Consider the following 21774-nt stretch of genomic DNA (forward strand, 5'->3'; position numbering starts at 1 on the left):
AAGGGCCAAGAGGGTTTAAAGGCGCCGCAGCGAACTAGCCAAGAGAAATGCTTGAGAAAGAGACCAGCGGTGGGCTTGATGGAGAGTTAAAGGATCTGGAGAGTCTAGGATGTAGCTGTCGTGGTCTCCACCCATGAAACACTGCATTTCCACCCAGGAACCTATAGACTTGGGTCCCAGTGGGAAACCTGCCCTTATTAGTTTAAGACTGCCGGCGTCTTTATGGGGGAAAGAAGCCTCCTGTTTTAAAGAGACTTGGCAAGGTAAATGGAGGCACAAGACCCCCACACAGCTCCCAACTGACTAGGGTGTGACAAGACAGGCTTGCAGGCTAGGACAGCATCCGCACGTGGTCTTGCTTGCCACCTGCTTCAAGCCTGGGCAGAAACTAACAGTGAGGTCACTCCTTGCCTGGGGCCCAAAGGGTGTGGTCCGAACTGAGACCTGGATTCGGACCTCATCTCTCTCACCCTTTCAGCTCCTCCTCTATGATTGTTTTTTGTATCTCTTCCTAAATCCTGAAGAAACTAGGAGAGGGCTCAGTGGAGGAGGTTGGCAGAGGGCTCCTCTGTCTCTTAGGCTGGCATGGTTTAGGGATCCAAAGATTACCTCCCACTCTTTCAGGATCCTGTTGAGCTAAGTACCCCTGGGTGCACTTTCCTACTTACAATCACCAGTAGAGTATTTTTTGGATTTTGTTTTTGCAATGCTGGGGATGGAAAAACAGGCCCTTGCAGATGATAGGCAAGCAACACACTTCCGGCACAGTGGAATTCTTCACTGTCCCCTGTTAAGCCTGGAATTCAAAGACATCTACAAAGACACCAAAGACATCCCCTCGACCTTTCTGTTCTCTATCCCCTCCCTGTTCTGCCCAGATTCATGGAGTGGGAGAGTTTTCATTCCTTGTGCCTTTACAAAGGCTATGCCTCTGCCTGGGATGCTTTTCCTTCCTCGATTGTCATCTCACCTGCTCTGGCCCCTTACCTGCTGTGTGACTTTTGGGAAAATTACTAAAGCACTCTATGCTTCTGTTCCCTATCTGGGAAACAAGCTAACTGTGCTACCTGACTCACAGAGCTGTAAAGGATTAAGCAGTACTTGTGAAAAGCTTAGAGCGGTGCCCAGCACACAGTGAATGCTATTATCACTATTACCACCTTCTGCAAGGATCCCCAAACTCCCCCATATGTAGCATTTGTCCCGGAACACACTGTAAGCTTTCTCTAAATGTCAACTCCAACTGAACTCATTTCTTTGTTCTACATAATAAGCAACACATAGTTTTATCACAGAACTTATCACATCATACTGTAACTATTTCTTTACTTGTTTGCCTCCCTGGGTGGAAAGAACTCCCCAAGGGCAAAGCCTCCTCTTCAGGAAACTTTGTATTTTCTCACAGCTTCTAACTTAATGGCTAGTCTTTAGTGGCTAACCTTAGTAGCTGAATGTACCCCATTCATTCAGAGAGTCCCTTTTTCTTTGAGGGTTCAGGAATTTCCCCACCTCTTAAATTGAACGTGAAATAACATCAAAACATTTTTCGGATTTTCTTTATTCATCTGTAAAAAACTTCATTCACACCACAAATAAAACACACACACACACACACACACACACACACACATGGGGGCAGACTAAGATCCCTGCTTCAATCCCCAGATTCACCTAGGGGGGTTAGCACATACATCTCATACAAAGCTCCCCCAAGCCCACCATCAGGGTCAGTGCCCAAGCACCAAAGGGGCAGGGAAGGTGCCCATGTTTGGAGTTAGGTCTCATTGGGGGCCTCCTTTGCAGGTTCATAGGCTTTTTTCCAGCCTCACATTAGAGGTGTTCACAACAGAGTGGCCTGTTCAGGGTGGGAGACTGGCTGTCGAAAGGCTGGTAGCCGGGCCCTAGTGGCATCTCTGCGGCGGCGGAAGGCTAGGAATTCCTCCCGCAGGGCAGCACAGCGGGCTTCAGGGCCAGGAACTTGGGCAGTGTTCAGGAGGCAGCCCTCCTCTGGAGTCTTTCCACCTGCAAGAGAAGATAAGGGCAGGACAATGAAAGAAGAGGCCTGTGGTTCAGTGGAGGAAGGGCCAGATGTGAAGCTCTAAAGGGCCTTTTGGTGCAGATGAGTCAAGGAAGCAAAGACACAGTCTGTGGCAGAGGAGCCTGGGATACAGGGCCTGTCTGTGCAGACGAGTCCTAAGGCGGCAGGGGCCATGTGGGACAGTGCAGAAGGCCTATCTTTCTGGAGATTCACACACCAAGCTCTGGCTCAGCTTCAGGTTGTGGCCGGGAGCTGGCCAGCCCAAGGTGCAAAGTCTCCAGCAATTCCACATCTCCAGGGTACTCTGAGTCCCATTCATAGTTCTCATCCACAGATGTGTTCCTCCTGTTAAAAGGGACAAACATGTGGTATGGTGGAGTAACAGTGGGTATCCAAAAATGTCTAAACCCAGGGTCCCCAAACTCAGGTTGGGCCATAGGTTTTCTCTGCAAATCCCTGGACCTCAGAAAGAGGTTCTGAAAGGAGACAGGTTCTCCTGGTCCCAGAGTGGAGTGGAGCAGGGAAGGTATAGGGTATTGGGTGGGGGGAAATGTGGGACAAGAGGACAGGACTGCGGTCAAGGCAAGGATGGGCAGGAACTTCCCTCACCTCTTGCTGACGGTCACCACATGCTCCCTTCGGGGCCACCTCTCAGGTCCACTGGCCCAGCTGCTGGTGTCTCCTGGAGCTGGGCTGAGGTAGCTGCCCCCTGCAGAGGGGGCTGTGGAGGGAGGCCGGAGGAAGGAAGCACTGCCCCGCCCACTGCTCTGGCTGGTCAAGCTGCCCCGAGGGGCAGCAGGGAAAAGGCCTGGAAGTAACCGTTCTCTCAGTGTCCAGTCAGTTGTGTAAGGGGACTCTGAAGTGGCCCCAACTCCTACCAGAGCCCCGGGAAGTGCTGCCCTGGAGGATACAGTAGGGGAGTCCGGAGTGCGAAGGAAAGACGAGGTGTGGCAGGGCCGGGTATCCACGTAATCTGGGGGTGGCACAGGGACAGGCTCCTCAAGAGGGGGCCAGTCCCCATCCACATTCATCTCCCGGAAGAAGGGCAGGCTCAGGTACTGGAGAAGGGGTCCAGGACCTGGCAGGGGACTTGGGGGAGCTGCTGGAGGAGACCCCACGGGGCTGATGTCTGCAATACAGAGGGGCTGGGGTGCCCCACTGGGGCTGCTGCTACTACAGTCAAAGGACCGAGCCAGACGCTGGGCTGAGGTCCTAGGTTCTGCCCGCTCCAGGTCTGACCTTTCTTGGGGGGCCCCCACAGTGGGTCCCATCACAAAACGCCCATCTGGGCCCCGGCAAATGGGTTCCAAGGGTAAGGGTCCCCGGTTGGGTGGAGGATCCGGATGGGGGCTGGGGGGCCGGGCAGGCTCTCCCCAGAGCAGACTCTGGCGCAGGCTAGGGAGAGGGGAGCCCTGGAGCTTCAGCTTGGCCACGCTGTCAGGGCTGCTGGAGCCTGGAGCAGAGCTGGGGAAGGACAGGAGATCAGGGTCTGGTCTTGAGAGGTTTGGTGCACAACAAAGCAGAGCTAGGGACAGCCAGTGAGGAAAGGACCAACATGGTGGAGGGGTGGAGGGAAGGCCCAGGCAACACTGAACCCCGCCTCCAGGCTGGGGCTTCTGCAATTCCTGTTGTCACCTCCCTCCAACTTCTGCTCCGGGTCCTCCCATCTCTCCCAAAGATACAAAAGAGGAAGCAGAGGATACTGTCCAGTACAAGGAGAAGACAAAAGGAAGTCAATGAGTGGAGGAACTTACTGTGGGGCTGACTTTCTGGGCGGAGAGAAGAGAAGAGGTGGATCTGTAAGGGTGTGAGAACAGGAGGTGATACAGGCAAAACACAAGCCCCTCCGGGGCCCCAGGTGCTGACCCTCTCACCCCACACCAGTCGCCCAACCCAACCCCATCTAGCTGGAAAAGGGCAGGCAAGACGGGGTGCAGGGTTATGGGAATGCATGGGGAGGGGTTGTCCTCCTGGTGGGAAGGACTTCCAGAGGGGCAGGCCCTTCAGGTGGGCTGAACTTCAAATGGCCAAGTGCTCTGCACCCACAAGACTGAGAGCGGAGGGTACCTACCCTGACGCAGGCGTTTGCGTCTGCGGCGGGCAGCCCTGCGCCGGTTCATGAGGCAGGCAGCCAGGATGCTCACCAGGACGGCCACGCCCAGGAAGCAGACCCCACCCACCACGCCCGCCAGCACAGGTTGGGGCAGCAGGCCTGGCAGTTGCGTGCGAGATGGGTATACCTCCAGGCCTGGGTGAAGAGCCAAGAGGCAGGGTCAGTGAGCTCCGAGTTCCTGCAACCCCCCAGCACCCTTCTCCCCCCGGCAGGTTCTCACCTGAAGTGGAGACGTTGGCAGTGTTGCTGGGATCACTGACATAGCTACCGGCAAAGGCCACGAGGCGGAACTCATAGAGAACATCCTGGGGGTGGGGATGGAGTGCCAGGAAGCGGATTAGGCCCCGGACTCCCACTTCAGCCCCATTGGTAAAGACTTTGCAGTTGGGGGATAAGGATGAGGTGAGAAGGAGAGGTGAAGATGGTCATATAAGGTAAGATAAGAGGTTGGGGGATTGAGCAGGACACTGGCCAGCCCCTGGGAGGACCCTCACTGTACCATCCAGCACATACCTTGATGAGGCCTGGTACCAGCAGCTGCATCTCCGTGCCTGCCACAGCTGGGTCCAGCACCTCCCAGCCCTGGGAGCCTTGCCGTCCTTCCAGGACATAACCATCCAGTCTCTTAGGGACCAGTTCTGGGGGGTCCCAATGCAGGAGTACCCCCCGGGGTGTTCTCACTGCCACCAGACTTCGGGGAGGGGACAGGGGAGGCAGCGTCTCTGTTGGGGGCAGCCTGGGGGCAGCCGGTGTGGTAGGAAGCCCTGATTGGGGCAGATAGGCAGTTCAGGGATAGGATTCCCAGCATCCCTCATCCTGCCCCTGCCCTGGCCTTCCACAGCCTTAAGATACCCAATCATTCTGCCTGAGCCCTGCCACACCCCACTCCAGACCCCAAACTTCCCAACACCACCTTTGCCGCCTCCCCATCCCCAGGTCCCTTCCATGTCTTGGATTTCCCTACCAGCCCCTCTCCACCGTAGTCTCTGCTACTCTGGAACATGAGCTCTCTCACCTTCTGGAGCAGACAGGACGATCTCACTGAAAGGCCCACTCCCCAGCTTGTTCTGAGCTAGGACGCTGAACTGGTACTGGGTGTAGGGCTGCAGGCCAGGCACGAGGAGGTGGGCATCCCCCACAGGGACTGCCAGGGACAACCAGTCATGATGGGCTCGGTCAGGACGCTTGGCCCTGGGGCACAAGGGGAAATGGGGAGCATCTCATGAACTAGGAAGTCCAGGAAGGTTTGGGGTCCAGAGATCTGACCTCCCCCCTCCCCCCTCAACTGTCCAAGGTCTGAGGACTTGGGCCCCAAACACCTAAGAGTCACTGGAAACGGGGGTCAGCAGAGCTAGTTCATAACTAGGGACAGAAGAATGGGAGAAAAAGCAAACAGAGGTAGGGTGTAGGCCATTGTAGTTCACTTACAATGGGGTATACCAGACACTGAATCTCTGCAGATAGCCACCATCAAAACCAGGCTCCCAGGAGACATTGGCACCCTTGGGCAAAGGCACCACAGAAACATTGGTGACAACGTGGGGGCTGGTGCCTGGAGAGAGAGGATGGTCAGGATCTTCAAGGAGGGTGAAAAGCTTGGGGGAGGCTCGTTTGACTCCCCACCCATCATCCCAAGGTTCCCCCACCCACAATCCCCCATCTGAGCCTCAAAAAAATGACTCCCCTGTCTCCCCTTCCACATAGTTTCCCCCCAGCTCCAGCCCATTCAACCACTAACCCAGCACGTAGACATTGGTGGTAGCAGCCACTCGTGCTACAGAATTGCTGGCACTACATTCCCAGCGCCCGTGGGCCTCCTTGGTCAGTGGTCGAAGAATGAGGCTGCTATTGCGGTCCACCTGGGCCTGGCCCCGTAGTCCCCGGCCCACCTACAGAACCACTGGTCAGCCCTGAGGACACACGCAGCCAAAGGGGCCACTCATCTCTCTAGGCTGCTTGTGTCCTGCCCACCCTGCCTCTGACAGCCAGCTCCCTCCCACAAAATGTCCAGGGGCACAGAGGCAGGGGAATCCAGGAAAAGCAAGCGTCAGGAGCCTTACCTTGACCCAAGAGACAGTAGGAGGAGGGTCTCCTCTAGCAGAGCAGGGAATGAGAAGCTCCCGCCCTACTTCTTGGAAATATTCTTCCTTGGGGCGTTCTATAAAAGCTGGGGGAGCCTGCAGGCCAGATCTATATTAGGAGGGATTTCTCTTCCATTGGTCTGAGGTTGGTACTCCCTGCCTCCAGGTTCCCTGCCACGCCCATCTCATTCCTTCTCCACCTCTCAATTTCTGTCTAGCACACACACACACACTCTCTCTCTCTCTCTCTCTCTCTCTCTCTCTCTCTCTCTCTCTCTCTCACTCTCTCTGTGTTCCCCAGCAGGTAGGGTTGAGGGGAAATGGTGTGATAGATAAGGACTGGTGGCCAGGCAAGACTCTCTGGAGATGTACAAACCCCTGCAGGGAGGGCCCTGCAGCTCCGGAAAGGGAGGCAGCCTGGTTAAGATGGGTGAAAGGTGGAGCAGACAGATATCTCATTTTGTGAATGTGGTGCAAAGTTGATGGACCACTTCCCAGCACCATTTTGCAAAAACCCGTGGGTTGCATCTGACCACTGCTGCTATGGCCACCCGGGAAACAGAGACTTGAAAGCCCCTTCCCACATATCTGCCCTACCCCCCATCCCATCAGCCTGGCCTTCGCTCACATCTTCAGCTACCTGAGCCACTCCTGCTGCAGGCTCTGGACCTACCCTGGGCCTCACCTTGAGCAGCACACGGGTCACAGGGGAGGGCCCAGCAGTACCAAGGCTGTTGTAGGGGGTACAGGAGTATTCTCCCAGGGCGTCCTCATTCCCAAGCGCAATGATCAGTGAACCTTCTGTGCCCTGGGACCAGCCAGGGAACTGGAGGGAAGAAGAGATGACAATTTCAGAAAGAAATTCAGCACAGGCAAGGTGGGGATGGTGAGGTAATGCACTGGAGAGGGACTCCACAACTCTAAGTGTAGCCCCAGCTTCTCTCTGAATTCCAAACCTCCATTTCTCTGCCACAGAAGGACCCCTGCCAATGGATATGAGGCTGTGACTGCACAGGGATGCCACAGAAAACAATGAGAATGAACGCCCGGAGGTGAGTTACCCCGCGCTCCCTGCCTGCTATAATCTCACCTCCCTGTCCTCCCTATGCTCCACCACTAACTTCAGCATAAAGCACCCCACTGCCATCCTCCTCAGTAAAATGTGATCCCTCACTTTCCCGCAGTCCCCCTATCCCCAAAATTAACTGTTATCCTTTTGTGTGAGCATGAGGGCCCATCCATCTTCCTGTCCTCCAGCTCCAACTCCGTAATCCCTTACCTGAACCATTTCTACAGCCTCACAACCCCTCTCCCTTCCACTCCTTCAGACAAACTCAACTCCTAATCTTGGCTCTAATGCTATCTCCCATTTTTACTGAAAAAAAAAAAACTTCACTGGTTCCCACTACCTTAAGATTAAAAAAAACAACAACAATGTATTGAGTAGTACTATTGTAAAAACCCTGACGTAGTGATTAAAAGATGCAAGGAATTTACAGTCTCTGCAGACAAACAAAAGATCCAATCACCCTGGGATGAGGTAATATAAAGGGCATGCACAGTTTTTCCTTTTGGCCCCAACCTGTCTTTCCAGGTTTCTCTGCACCATGCATGTCCCTACAGGTATTGCAGCCACCACCAAACTGCCCAATTCATTATTTCATAAATGCACTATACCATCAAGTCTTTGGTTTCTACATGGAATGACCATCCCGTCTCCAAGGCCCATCACTGAAGTCCCAGAATCCCTGGCTGATCTATCCTCAACCAGGCCTAAGGGGAAGGTATTTAACTCCATCCCTGGCCCTATTGCTGTCCCACTTCCCCCAAGACAGTGCCTTCCTTCAGGATTTGCTGCTGTTCCCCACCCAACACCTGCACAGCACCCAGTAAGAAGTTTAGGTTCACGGGACTGAATTAAACTGAGCTGACTCCATTCCATTTGGCCTTCTGACCAGGATCACACCAAGTCTTCCCCATCCCAAGCCTGTACCTTGTCCAGTTGCAGGGCTTGCCCATCCTTTGACCAGCTGACAAAGAGCAGTGGGGGGTTGGCACGAACCGGGCACCGGATCACCCCCCGCATGCCTATGGGCAGGGGTGTCTCTGGAGGCATCATTGTCACCTGGGCTGGGTCTGGGGGAAGCAGTGACAAGTTGAGAAAGGGCTTTGGCCTGGCCCAGGGGAGGGGAGCAGGCTTGGGAAGGAAGTGGAGGTCAGGCTTACAGAGCACAGTGAGGTAGGCAGAGGCCGAGGGCGGATGCGGGAGGCCATTGCTGGGCACACAGGTGTAGCGACCAGCATCATCGGGCTGGGCAGCCTGCAGTCGCAGGCTCCCATCCACCAGGATCCGCACTCGGGATTGCAGGTGGCTGCAAGGTGACACGTGTGAGGAAGGGCCTAGGCCTCGCCCAGCCAAGGGGCCCCTCAAAGACTGCTCGCCAGCTCCCCACCTCCACTGCTCCAAAGGTGGGTCAGCTCACCTAATGTGAAAGACATTAACGCCATCCAGGAACCAGCTGTAGGTGAGGTTGGCGGGGTACGCCTCAGCCTGGCAGGCCAAGGAAACATCCTGAGAGGCATTGACTGTGCTGTTCTTGGGGGGCAGCACAATGACAGGGGGTCCTGCAGGGGGCACAAGAGGAGAGAGGTGCTCTCGGTCCACAGTCTTCCCAGACTCTCGTTCTATTACTCTTCCTTGACTCCATCCTCTGAAACAGAGGGCTCTGGGGATTTGAAAGGGAAACTTCCCCTGTGCATAACAAAAGCTCATCCTCTCCCTGAGCCCTGTTCCTCTTCCCAAATTCTCCCTCTTCCCCCAGGGGTAACTTCATCCACCTGCGTGTCAGGGTGTGGGGAGAGTCCATCTGAACTGTTAATTTACCCTTTCTTTCCCTACCCATCACATCTTAAGTCACATCCATGTCTCCTACCCTAGTCCAGATACCCCATAGCTCACCCCAAGATGCCGCAGCCACCTGACTCCAGGTTCTCCCATCATTGCCACGCTAATGGTCACTCATACAGAAAGTTCCCCTTCAGCCACAGAAGGCTTCTGCTCCAGAACCCATAGCAGCTCCTGACCGCTACCACATTGAGCTCACCTTTCTTGACCTAGTCCTGTGGGTCCCATGATCTAAGCACTCCCAACCTGGCCACCCACCTTTTCATACATCAGCCCTAACACACATCATCAGGTCAAGCTGACACCTCACCAGGCTCACTCCCATCCGCCTCTGCTCTCTGAACTCCTAGGGCCTGGTTCATTTGTATACCTCTTACAGAACTGTCTCTGACTGCTGCGGCCTGCTGCCCTCTCCCCTTCCTTGGCCCCACTGCGTAGACAGACAGTAACAAGAGGTAACGATAGCAGTCCATGCATATAGAGCACCTGCTACAGGCCAGCACTAAGTGCCTAGCACTTTGCCTGTTCATCTTACTGAACTCTCACAAGAACCTTTGCAGTAGAACTTACTGTCCCCCCTTTTTAGCATAACTTTTATCATTATTATAATATTATTTGATACTGAGGATTGAACCTGGGGACACGCTACCACTGAGCTACCATCCACAGCCCTTTTTCTTTTTTCTTATGAGACAGGGTCTCACTGAGTTGTCCAGGCTGGCCTCAAATTTGCAATCCTCCTGCCTCAGCATCCCAAAGAACTGGGATTATAAGTGTGTGCCCCTGTTTCCCTTTTGTAGCTGGAAAAAATAAAGGTTCAGAGGCAAAGAGATTGTGAAGTGACTTGCCCCAGGTCCCAAGGGAGTCAAGATTGATATTTGGGATTTTCTGAAGCCAGAGACTATGCCCTTAAACTTTTACCCGGCACTGCCTTTCTCGTGGCACCATGGAAAGCAACACTCCCACAGTCCCACAGGTTGGTATTATTTCCCCATGTAGATAAAAGTCACTCTGAAGGTAGACTCCAGACTTCACATTTCCCAGCTTTCCTTCTAAAGGGAAGGTCTTGGCCAGGATTTATTGTGTTCTCTGCTGAACCTAATTGAATTCTTGTCACAGTCCTGAGCAGTCAATATGAACTACCACTGAGCCCTTTTTATTTTTATTTTGAAAAAGGGTCCGGCCAATTTGCAGAGGCTGGCCTTGTACTTGCAATCCTCCTGCCTCAACCTTCTGAGTAGCTGGATCACAAGTGTGTATCATTGTGCCTTATTGAGATGAGAAAACTGAGGCTCAGGAGGGTCACCTGGTTCACAGTTTGACACCGGCACCCAGGTCCTTTCTACTATATAACACATTGATGAACACTAAGTATTTATTTGTCCATTCACTGATCCAGTTAAAATTAAGATGCTTGTTTTAGAGTAACAACCTATATTTGGAGCACTCTCACCCTGCACAGATCCTCCCCCAGGCAGAATCCTCCTCTCATCTTGCTATGTGCCTTCCTAGCCATAGGTCACCTAGGTGTCCCTGGTCCCCAGCCCTCCCATCAGAGCACCTAGCACCAGCAGCTGGGTGGAGCGGGTGATGCTGCCCTCAGTGCTGGAAGCTTCGCAGGTGTAAACTCCAGAGCTGCCCCGCTCTACCCTCTGGATCCACAGTGTTCCGTTGTGCACCTAGGGAGGGGGGAGAAAGTTCCCTTCCTGCTGGGCCAGCTTCAGAACCTGCACTTCCCAGGCTGGCCAGCAGAGGGAGGCAGAGCTTCAGGCTCAGTGAAGCCAATTTACCAAACCCTTCTGGGACCCCATCTTCCAGCCCAACTTTGGCCCCCTCTGTCCTCCAGTTCTGCTCCCACCTTCCCCTCACACTCCAGCTGGCCCACTCTGCCAGCCCAGGTACTCACTTGCACCTGACCTCGGCCCTGACCAAGGTCCTGTCCTCGAAGCTTCCAAGACACTTGAGGTTGGGGGCTTCCCCGGGCCACACAGCGCAGGGTAACTGGCTCCAATTCCTGCACTTCCAGCACTGGAGGAGGTGTCTCCTGGAATTGAGGGGGTGCTGCGGGGAAGAAAGGCATCAGGAGCTGCCAGAGGGGTTATTAGCCCAAAGAGCAGTGTCTACGTCAAGGGAAACAAGACTACTCAGGACAGCAGCCCTCATTCCCATCCATGGGAATCCCAGCTCCAGGTCACCCTATCTGCTGCACCGGGGACCAGGTAAGGATTGTACCAGGCCATCCCCACATTGGCCTGGGCTGAGCACAGACTGAATGCCCAGGGCCAGGGGGAGAGCTAAATGTTCTGGGAGTCAGCCTTGGGTCCTAGACTCAGCTCAGATAATAACCAGTGGCAATCACCCATTTCTTGGTCCAAGTCTCACCTATGAAACAGAAATGATCCTAAGCTCTTCCTTTTTAGGGGTGAAGGAGAATTAATGAGGCCCCAGGTGTAATGAGGTTTTGGAAAACATCAAATGCTATATGTAAGTGAGCTGTTAAACTCAGGGCCTAATACTGCCCTCTCCCCCATCCACTATCCTGGCCAGAAATGCATAAGGAAGGAAGAGGAAGTGGAAGTTCCTGATGTTGAGCCTAAGAAGCTGATTGGATTTAGATTTGAAGAACTGAAAGGGCAGGAATGAGGAGGGGGATAAGATGCAACCATTAAGTGAACAAACAAGGAGTGCCAGACAGGGTGGGGCACTGGAGCTGCAAGCACGCATGTCCCTCTTCCCCTTCTAACATCATCCAGGGTCCCCATCATTCTCCTCCCCTCCCATCTCCACCACCTGCTCCCCAGCTTCATACAATTGACTGTCAGGTGCACCCAGGAGCCGTTAGCAAAATCCTCTTCAGGGCTGTGCTGATCCAGGAAGAGCACGCGGCACTCGTACCAGCCCTGGTCCTCCACTCGGAGCCCCTCGATCTGGAGAGATGCTCCTGTCTGCAGTCGGACTCGTCCTGGAGAAAAGCCCTGAATCAAGTTGTTGAAGAGACCCGACAGGAGCCCCCAAACCCTAGTCACACTGGCCATTTTCAGAGGTCAAGAACAGTCTGTCTCTTTGTCACTCTGAGAGAGCAGGGTCTGCAGAGGCACAGATGGGATTAGGGTCATGAGGGCAGGTCCCTTTGTTCAACTTCTGACTACTCCTGTCTGTCAATAGCTGGTACCCAGTCCAGACAAAGTGAAAGCCAGAGGGGTGGCTGGTGGACAGAATGTTCCACTGAACTAGACCCAGCTCCCAGGACTGTTGGGAAATGGGGTTTGAAGAGGCAGCACTTGGTCTGCTCTGGATTTCTATAGGATGGTCCCATCCCTGAGCACTTTTTGAAGGGGGAAGGCCTGGGCTCCCAAGGGTACTCTTCCTTTCAGAGGACTCTGTCCCTGAAAACCCCAGTGGTATCTGGGGCCCTAGCATGGACCCAGGCCTTGCCTGCTAAAGCCCCTAATCCCTCAGGGCTATTATCAGCTGCCTAAGCGCCTTAGGGTGGCCAGAGTCCAGCCCAGCCAGGCAGCAAAGTCAGCAGCCCCCTCACCCCATCATGTCCATGCCCCAGGGCACTGCAACCCTGGCTGACTGACCACATGTAGTTCCATAAAGCCACACACCACAGCACAAACCGATACTTCATTCCCACCCCGAGTAAACATCCATGGCTCAGTGCCCACCCAGTCCTTCAGCACCCTCTCCTGATGGACGCCTGCACTCCAGACAGATTCATGAGGCCCTGCAGTGTAGCCCAGGGTGACAGGCACATGCTTGGGAGCCAGAGAGAGCTAGACACAAGCCCAGTGCTGCATACTCCTTTGGGCAAGTCGCTTAACCTCCGCCAATTTCAATTTCCTCATATGTAAAAATGACAAAGTAAAAAAAAAAAAAAATGGGGTGGATGGAAGGAAAAGCCAATCCTCTGAAAGGAAGGCAGCCAGCATAGTACCTGTTGCTCAAATAAAGGGTGTTTAACAAATGAACAAGCTCCAGATTTGAAATCGGAACCCTGCCCTCAGTCCTGGCCCTATCCCTTACCTGATAAGGCATCATCTCATTTTTCTCTCCCACATCACTGAACTGTGCCACGGTGTGCCAAGTCACCCTACCAGAAATCCAGACTAACCTAGATTCTTCTATCACCCCTAACATGCGCTTGATCGTTAAATTCTCCAAATCCTACTACTTCATTTCCTTCTCTGTCATCATCATCTGAAGGTCTGCAGTATCTCTCTCCTGGGTCCTCCAGGCTACTCCCCTACACTCACTCCCCAGCTGCCCACCTTCACCTCCGATGTGGAGAAATGTTTTTTGTTCGTTTTGCAACGCTGGGGTTCAAACACCAGGGCCTTGTACATGCTAGACAAGCATTCTATCACTAAGCTGAACCCTAGCCCAAATTTTGTAAATTTCCTGGGGTATGTAAATGCAGCTCCAAGACAAGAATTGCACCATCCTAGCCTTCTTAATGGAAACCCTGAAGCTATTAGTGCACCCACCCCCTCCAGTCTGCTTCCATTCCACTTCTAGAGTGACCAGACTAAAACAGAAGCTCCACCTATAGTGCCCTTGATGCCACAGGAAGAAACTTCAAGTTGAGGCTGGCTTGTGATCTTAGGCCATGGTCTTTTTTCTTCCAAGAATGGGTTCCTGGGGTGTGGATCCTCCAGGAAGGGTGGACCCGCTTAAAGGGCTGGGTATTTAAATCTCCACCCAGGAGACAAGACAAAGCCTAGCAGGTAAATATTTAACATAATCATACCCTTCCACCCACCAGCAGATTCCTCAGTACCCCTCATCTGCCTGGTCACTAAGCCCTATGGACCAGCACCCTGGGGCCCCTTTGCCCCAAGTGATGGAAGCTCTTCATTATGGCAATCTCTGAGCTCCTGAAGAAGAGGGGAAAGGACTGAGTGTTGAATATGGACGATGTAACAATGGCACTGTCACCATATTTAATCCTCCTGAGAATTCCAATGTAGTTGAAGGAACCCATGTTAAGTTTCTTTCCAAAACCTCACGGCTAGTAAGGGACAAAGCCAATCCTCTGTCTCCAGTGTGCTTCCCACTGGTGTTAGGATCGTGTTGCATAATCTATATGTTCTCACTTGGGAAATGTTAAGATCCAATAGCCTACAGCCCCAAATCTCTGTTAACCAGAATATCCATGCAGCATATATAGGTCCTAACTTTCCTGGGAGATGGGACTGCAGACCCTGCAGAGATGCACAGGGGCAGGAAGATGGCCAGGGGAAGCAATCCTGGAACTCCCGAGTCCTGGGCCCACCCCCCTGAGGTCTGCTGTCCACGCACAGGGCCAAACCTGATGGACTCCAGATTCCCCCATACACAGGGGTGTGAAGGAGACAGGGGCACAGTCTTTGTTCTCTCGGGCTCTCAGAAGGCAAGAAACCCACCTCATGAACATGGGCAGGTGCATGTCCACGCATACAGAAATCCACAGAATGCCTCAACTCTGCTCAGCCATTGAGCTAGGAAGCAAGAGGAGTAAGGAAGATGGAATATAGCGGAGGGTTTTGATAAAAAGGTAGTAAAGGGAAGGACTAAAGGGGACAGGAGTTCTAACTGGAGAATGAAATACCTTTTTTATCTTTTCAGTACCAGGACTGAATTCAGGGGCCCTTAACCACTGAGCCACATCTCCAACCCTTTTTATTTATTTATTTATCTATTTATTTATTTATCACCAGGGATTGAACCCAGGGGTTCTCAACCACTGAGCCACATCCAAGCCCATTTTGTATTTTACTTAGAGACAGAGTCTCTTTCAGTTGCTTAGGACCTTGCTAAACTGCTGAGGCTACCTTTGAACTCTTGATCCTCCTGCCTCGCCCTCCTGAGCCACTGAACTTGGCTATTTGCGGGGTATTTTTGTTTTGAGACTGAGTCTAAGTTGTGATTTTAATTTTTTTTTTTTTTACATACTGGTAATTGAATCCAGGGGCGCTTAATCTCTGAGCCACACCCCCAACCCTTTTTATTTATTTTTTATTTTTTGTATTTAAAATTTAATTTTATTTATTTATTTATTTATGTATGCATGTATGTTGGTATCCGGGATTGAACCCAGGAGCGACCAACCACTGAGCCACGTCCCCTGTCCTTTTCATTTTTTATTTTGAGACTGGGTCTCACTATATTGCTTAGGACCTCACTAAATTGCTGGGATTCGCTTTGAATTTGCAATCCTCTTGCTTCAGTTTCCCAGGCTTCAGTGGTTATAGATCTGTACCACTGCACCTGACAAAATTTCTGATTTTTATCAAAAAAAACTCAATAGTAAGAAAACCCAAATCCCCTCTGCTGTGAAATTTCTTGAAACTCCCCCCACACAAAAAAAAAGAAAGAAAGAAAAACACAAAAGTCAAGAGTCAAAAGCCCATCCCACAAGTTGGAAAAGTTGATCTAAGATCCATCCTGGGAAAGCTGGTGTAGACCAAGCCCAAGAAGCCCAGCCTGCCTTTGCCCTGGTGCTGGTCTATTTCACATGAATGCTCCGCAGACATGATAACCAATTTAATCCTACTATTAATCCTTGCTTGTTTCATACTGCTTTTTTTACTACTTTTGTACTAGTTTATAAATCTGGTTTCCTCTGCTAAATGGCGCCTAGAACCCCCAAGGATCAGAAGCTCTCCCTTCAGCATGATCCCTGAAGCTCTGGTCTCCCATGGTTCCTCACACATTCTAGGCCAACAACCTCATGCACCCCAGGCCCATCTCCTCTCTGCTTGTCCAGAGGGTTTATGACAGAACAGCATTGTTCTTAGCAACCTCCACCTCCTGTTGCTTAGCAACTGCAGTTCCAAGTCCCCTACACAAAGGCCGAGAGAGGCCCCTTCCACACTGTGAGGCAGTAAAAGGGTTAATGGGCTCAGGGGCCTCCCTCTGGGGTCCTGACTCCCAGGGACCAGCTCTGGCTGACTGGGAGCTCCAGACTGGTCACAGGCAGGGGTAGGAACAAAGGGAGGAAAGTCCCCAAAGTCACTGCCTATGGCCCTTGCAGCTCAAGGAGCAGCAGGGGGACAGAAGGAACCCCCACAGGTAGACAGGGTTGCTAGCCATCCAGTGCCTTATCTGCCTGGTACCCCCAGAAAGGACAGAAGCTGGCAAGAAGGAGAAGCATTTCACGTCTACCTGGTGGAGTCCCAGGGAAAGCCCTTCTCCCACCTCTCCTCCACCTCCCCCTTGCTTTGCCCTTAGTCAGACAACATTCTCAGCCAGACAGCCCCAATCCCCCAACCCCAGGCCCCTGGCAGGCAGAGACAGGGAGGGAGGGCTGGTGAGCACAGCCTTTTTTCCTCCACTTGTGCTAATTGGGGGCCCCTTTCATCAAGTCCCATAGGGCTTGGTAGACACATACACTCCCACCAGGCTGTTTGCCAATAACTGCCCCCAGTTTGAAAATAAACTCTTCCCTTCTGTGTGCGTGCGGCACCTGCCTGCCCTGCCTCCCCACTCTGCTCAGCCCGCCCTGTGGCAAGAGCCCAGCCAATCCCTGGGCTTCCCTCAGGATTCAAACCAAAGAGGGAAAAGGTGGGGTCTCCCCATCAACCTGCTCCCAGGTAGCCTTTCCTGGTCTATTTCACATGAATGCTCCGCAGACATAATAGCCCTCTCTTACCCGACAGCCCAGACCCTTAAGACCTCCCCATATGCCCACTCAACTGTTCCGATTTAAGCTCCATCCAGGATTAGGTACAAGTCATTTTGGGGAGTCAGCTGGGAGAGAGCAGAAGGCTCCAGAGAGGCCCACACACTATTCTATACGGGAGCCACCAGAAGCAGCAACCCAGTCAGCCCCATCCATTCACTGACTTTGGGGAACAAAGGACCTCCCCAACCCCAACATGCTCTTCTCTACAGAGAATCAGGCCAAGCCCACACTACAGAAGCAGAGAGGTCATAGCCCCACCCACCCTGCGGGCCCATGACTCCCTAGAAACCTGCAATCCTCAAATTAGTATTTTGGATAGTGAGGGAGGGGGAAGGGAGCTAGCAGACAGTAGAGACAGGGACTAGGATAAGGCTAAGGCGGGACACCACAGAAGGTCAGAGTGGAGTCTGGGGGTTTCTTTCTTTTTTTTCTTTTCTTTCTTTCTTTTTTTCTTTTTTTTTTTTTTTTTGTGTGTGTGTGTGTGTTGCTGGAGATGAAAACCAGGGCCTCACTCATGCTAGGCAAGCATTCTACCACTGATGTACATCCCCAGCCCGAGTCTAGGTTTCATCATGAAATCTAGGAATAGTGATTAGAGAAGAATGAACCTTTGGAACAGACCATGTGGAATGCTCAATAGCATAACTGTAGAGTATGTGCACCGTGTGTGTGTGTGTGTGTGTGTGTGTGTGTGTGTGTGTGAATGAATCCTTCAATGAATTAACAGTGCTTGGGAGCAGAGCTATCTTGTTAAGTCGAATGAAGGCAGTGGAGCTGGAAATGAGACTGGGCAGGGACAGAGCAGTTAATAAGAGGCCTTGCCCACCCCCAGTCCATCTTTATTGGTCATCTGTCCCTCCCTCCCATCTGAGGTGAGTGCTTACCCACGTAATCAGGGTCAATTCGGGGAGAGTAGAGGCCAAACTGGATGAAGATGGGAAGCAGAAATCCAAATCGCAGCCACTCGATGACATGCAGAGGGGGTCGGCCAGCTGGGGGCAGCAGGTCACAGCCCAGCACTGCACTCTCCCCAGCCTGGCCCACCACAGAGACCACCTCAGGCTTCCTGCGACCTACATGGTGGGTGGCATGAGGACACAGCAGGCGACCAGAGTGAGAGCTGGGAAGGGAGGTTCCGTCAGTATCTCTGTAGGTTTCTCTGGACTTTGGGTGACTGGAGGAACTCCCAACTTCTTCAGAACCAGACCTACCCTTCCCCTGCCCTCACATGCTCAAAGAACCCCTTGGGAGCCACCCCCACACCCCAGACCCCACGACTAACAGAGAGATCTTGAGTTCCAGGGGTCCAGCTCACCGTCAGCCCCCTGGCTGATGATCAGGCTGAGGATGGCCAGACTGAGGCACCAAACCATAGCCCAGCTGGCCTGCTCACCCGGCCCCTCCTAGCCACAGGAGCCCAGATGGAGGGGCCGAGGGAGGTCCACCACCCGGGGTCAATCCTTCTGATCAGCCTCAGGTAACAGGTTTCAGCTCTCTTCTGAAGTTAGGGCTTAGCTCAGGTAACACCTAAGGAAGCTGTTCTCTGGAGAACCACCCGATCTAAAAAGCAAAATGCAAGGTAACATGCAGAGTTTGGTCAGTAGTGGAGCCCAGAAGAAACCCACAGTCAGAGAAAGGCACTTAAGAAGGAAAGGAGAGAGGAGAACAGATAAGCGGTGAATGGTAGGTACCTGGGAACAGACCAAAGAGATAGATTTTTTTTTTTTTCTTTTTTGCTGTCCGGGGATCAAACCCAGAGCCTCACATATTCTAAGCAAGTACTTTACCACTGAGCTATATCTCTATCCCTTTTTATTTTGAGACAAGGTCTTGCTACATTGCCCAGGCTGTCCTTGAATTTGTGATCCTTCTACCTCAGCCTCTTAAGTAGTTGGCATTACAGGTGTGCACTACCATGTCTGGACCCAGCCTAATTTGTCCTCCCCCCTCCCCCACACTGGGGATCAAACCCAAGGCCGCATGCATGCTAGGCAAGCATCGTACCACTGAAACTACATCCCAAGCTCCGAGACCAGAGATCTTGAAGCCCTGGGAATTAGCTGCAGTGGGAATTCAAGGAAGATGACGGTGTGCTGGGCAATGAGATGACACAGGTGACGGAAGTGTCAGGGGTAAGCACAGTTGGAAAGATATTAAGAAAAGCAGAGGAATTCTGGGACTATCTGGTTTACAATGTTCTCAGCAAACTGAGCCAGGAGAGAACTGGGAGTTTCTATTACCCTGGGGAAAAAGTTTTCAGGGAAATATGGGAGACTCACCTCCCTTCTCTTTCCCCAATCTTGATGCTTACAAGGTAGCAGATAGCAAACCAGAAACAGTATTAATGCCCCCACACCCAACTGTGACAAATAAGGACCCCAAGGATCTGTGATCAGGAGCAAGATAGCTGGTGCGGGACAAATCCTAAATTAGAATCCAGGCCACTTACCTTCTAAGAAAGTGCTCTGCAGGATACCCCCATATAATCCCTTGCTCCCTGGGTCCCCCTTTCCCAGCCTCTACGAAGAGCCACAGAGGCTGGGGAACCCCATGGCATCTTTATCCACTCAGCCACGGCTTTGACAGTAAATCAGGCACAGGGAGAGGAGGAGCTGCCTCCCCCCACCCCGCCGCTGGTATTAGGGGCCCAGGCAGAATCCTCCAGGTCTGGGCAGGTCCCAGGGCTTGAAGCTGGCACCACTTGCTCTTCATGATGCTGCCAAGCAGCCCTTCTTCAAGTGCCTCACCCCGATTCCTCCCACTCACACCTCTCCAGTATCCTCAGGGTGCCAGGGTTTGCCAGGTACTCCCTTCCCAAACTCTTGGGGGCATGATCCACAAGAAGCCAAAAAAGCCTTAGTCCCTAGGATACACAAAATGAGTAGGAACTCTTGACCATCTTAGGACAGCCACAGTGAGCCAGGGGCCCTGCTGGAGGCCTGACAAATCCAAGTGGACTCTGCTCCAGGGCCTCCACCCCACTCTTGGCCTCACAGTTCCATGCTGGTTCTAAAAAAAAATGTTTCCTATGGCAGTCTCATCCTTACGTCTTCATAATGCCCATGTGCGTCTAGCTCCTGGCAGTTCACCACACCACTTACCCTGTCTCCCACCGCCCTTAGCCTGCTCTCCCACACTTCCCTGAAAAGGCTTTTTTCCAAGGGTATAGTATGGCAACCCCCAGCTCTCTCCTGGTACAGTTTGCCAAGAACCTTGTAACCCAGGCATCCCCAGAATTCCTCATTTTTCCTGGGACCTTTCCAACTCCACTGGCCCCCATTTCCTCTCCTTCTGGGTCTCTCTACCTGGTACTCCCTCATTCTCCCAGGAACTCCCATCCCAATCATTCCTACTTCTCACAGTCCCCTCGAAATTCCAGTTTCTCACACCTGATCTCCAATTGCAGGAGGTCTTCTGCGATTCAAAATACTCCCTGATGGTCTCCAGAATCCCCATTCAGCCACCCACTTATCTTTTCCTAGGAATTCCCCTCCCTGGAAATCTCCTGCTTCAGCCCACAACACACTTCTGATACTCCGTGCTCAATAATTCCCTTATCCCTCACATTCTCCGGCCCCCTAGAACTCTTCTTTTCTTTTGGAACCCACCCAGCACTCCCCCACATTATCTCCAGAACTCCTCCAGTTCCGGGGAACCCCTACCCATGCACCAAGAATTCCACTTTACTCCCCAGAACTCCCCTAGTTCTCCTCCCCCAAAGAATTCCACTTCTCTCCAGAGCTCCCCCGCTTCCCCCTAACTCTGCACCGTTCCCCGTGCCCCCGCCGGCACCCCACTTCTATCCCCCAGGACACCCCCGCCCTCACCTGCTCTGCACCGCTCGGCTCCGCTCTCGCAGCCACACAATAGGGGGCGGACCCGCCTCCCCGCCTCGGATGCCCGGAGCGCCTCCCGTCGCCCTGGAGACCGCCAATCCCCCCCCTCCCGCGGTGGCCAATTGGAGCCAACAGAGGCCAGGCTAGGCGGGCGGGACCCCTGAGCCGCCTGGGAGTTGTAGTTTCTGGAGAGAAGGACTCAATGGCACGTGGGCTCAGGTCGCCCCCTCGTGGAGCTCTCTACCACCAAGAGTGGGAAGGCGGGTAGCCGCTTGCCTCAGAGAACCAGAGGGGCAATCAGGATAGGCCGGTGCCCCTGGGGAGACTGAGCCTTTGCAGGCTCCCTGCACGCCCAGCTTCCTTTGTAACCTACCTTCTACCCTCTCCCGACTCCGAACCCGCGAGCCACAGAGGCAACAAAGTGGAAATCTGAGCCTGGGGGCGGGAGCACCAGGCGGGGAGAACGACTGCCCGCCCTTCTCCCAGGGGATCCACCCAAGTCCCGGGCTCATCCGATTTCCTCCCCCATTCCCATCCCCACCTCCACCTATTTCCTCTCTTGCCAGACTGGAAATACCTGTCTGCACTGGCGAGCTCCCAGATGTTGCCCGGGCGCCTCCCATGTGTGCAGCTGGGAGAGGCTGCGCTCAGAGCTTGGGGTTGCCAAGTCAGCTCTGCAAGCAGCTTCCAACACCAGTGACCCAAAGAATCAGGCCCAGGGGGAAGAAATGACAGGCATTCTGACAATAGAGATTGAAAAGGGAGGAATGAAATAAAGGCTCTCCTACTGAACCCTTGTAGGGTGCCAGACCCTGGGACTAGATACTTTATAACTCACGTAATCTGCACAGAAACCCTGTGAAGTAAGTATAGAAGCACTTGACTAAGGAGAAAACAGACTCAACCAGAAAAATGCTTCTTACCTAAGCACAGGCAGAGTTGTGTTCAGACCCAACCTGGACTTCGTTAAACCCACCCCTTTGGAGACTTCACCCTCAGACACACACTTATCTCACCCCAGTCTGAAATACTAGACTGAAACTGAGATAGCTGATTCATAGAACTATGTCTGGAAGACCAGTAGAGACCCAGTAGGATGGACTGTTTTGGACTGTTGACCTGTTAAGGCTGT

General features: G+C 52.9%; 1 protein-coding gene across 1 annotated transcript; it reads right to left on the reverse strand.

Annotated features, from left to right (window-relative positions):
* Nucleotides 1-1542: 1542 nt before the first annotated feature.
* Nucleotides 1543-20718, reverse strand: Igsf9 (immunoglobulin superfamily member 9). The gene is made up of 21 exons (XM_046429070.2): nt 20634-20718; nt 18122-18366; nt 17691-17879; nt 11947-12099; nt 11044-11198; nt 10699-10816; nt 8716-8857; nt 8459-8604; nt 8226-8368; nt 6918-7058; nt 6212-6328; nt 5890-6040; nt 5580-5703; nt 5167-5342; nt 4665-4915; nt 4372-4456; nt 4110-4286; nt 3793-3835; nt 2648-3502; nt 2256-2383; nt 1543-2022 (listed from the first exon to the last, which is right to left on the reverse strand). The coding sequence occupies exons 2-21, from the start codon at nt 18177-18179 to the stop codon at nt 1841-1843; spliced, it is 3534 nt and encodes a 1177-aa protein (XP_046285026.1). The 5' UTR covers nt 18180-18366; nt 20634-20718; the 3' UTR covers nt 1543-1840.
* Between the last annotated feature and the right edge of the window lie 1056 nt (nt 20719-21774).

The sequence above is a fragment of the Marmota monax genome, unplaced genomic scaffold, assembly GCF_021218885.2.
Source record: "Marmota monax isolate L192 unplaced genomic scaffold, Marmota_monax_Labrador192_F-V1.1 WCK01_AAM20220418_F8-fsc00145, whole genome shotgun sequence".
NCBI lineage: Eukaryota > Metazoa > Chordata > Mammalia > Rodentia > Sciuridae > Marmota > Marmota monax.

Excerpts from the sequence above, each read along its gene's own strand:
- Igsf9 (XM_046429070.2), bottom strand. The coding sequence starts at position 18,179 with ATGGTTTGGTGCCTCAGTCTGGCCATCCTCAGCCTGATCATCAGCCAG. Across the intron at positions 8,858-10,698 it reads CACCCAGCTGCTGGTGCTAG|GACCCCCTGTCATTGTGCTG; the intron begins GTGCTCTGATGG and ends TGCCCCCTGCAG. Across the intron at positions 6,329-6,917 it reads TGACCCGTGTGCTGCTCAAG|GCTCCCCCAGCTTTTATAGA; the intron begins GTGAGGCCCAGG and ends TCTGGCCTGCAG.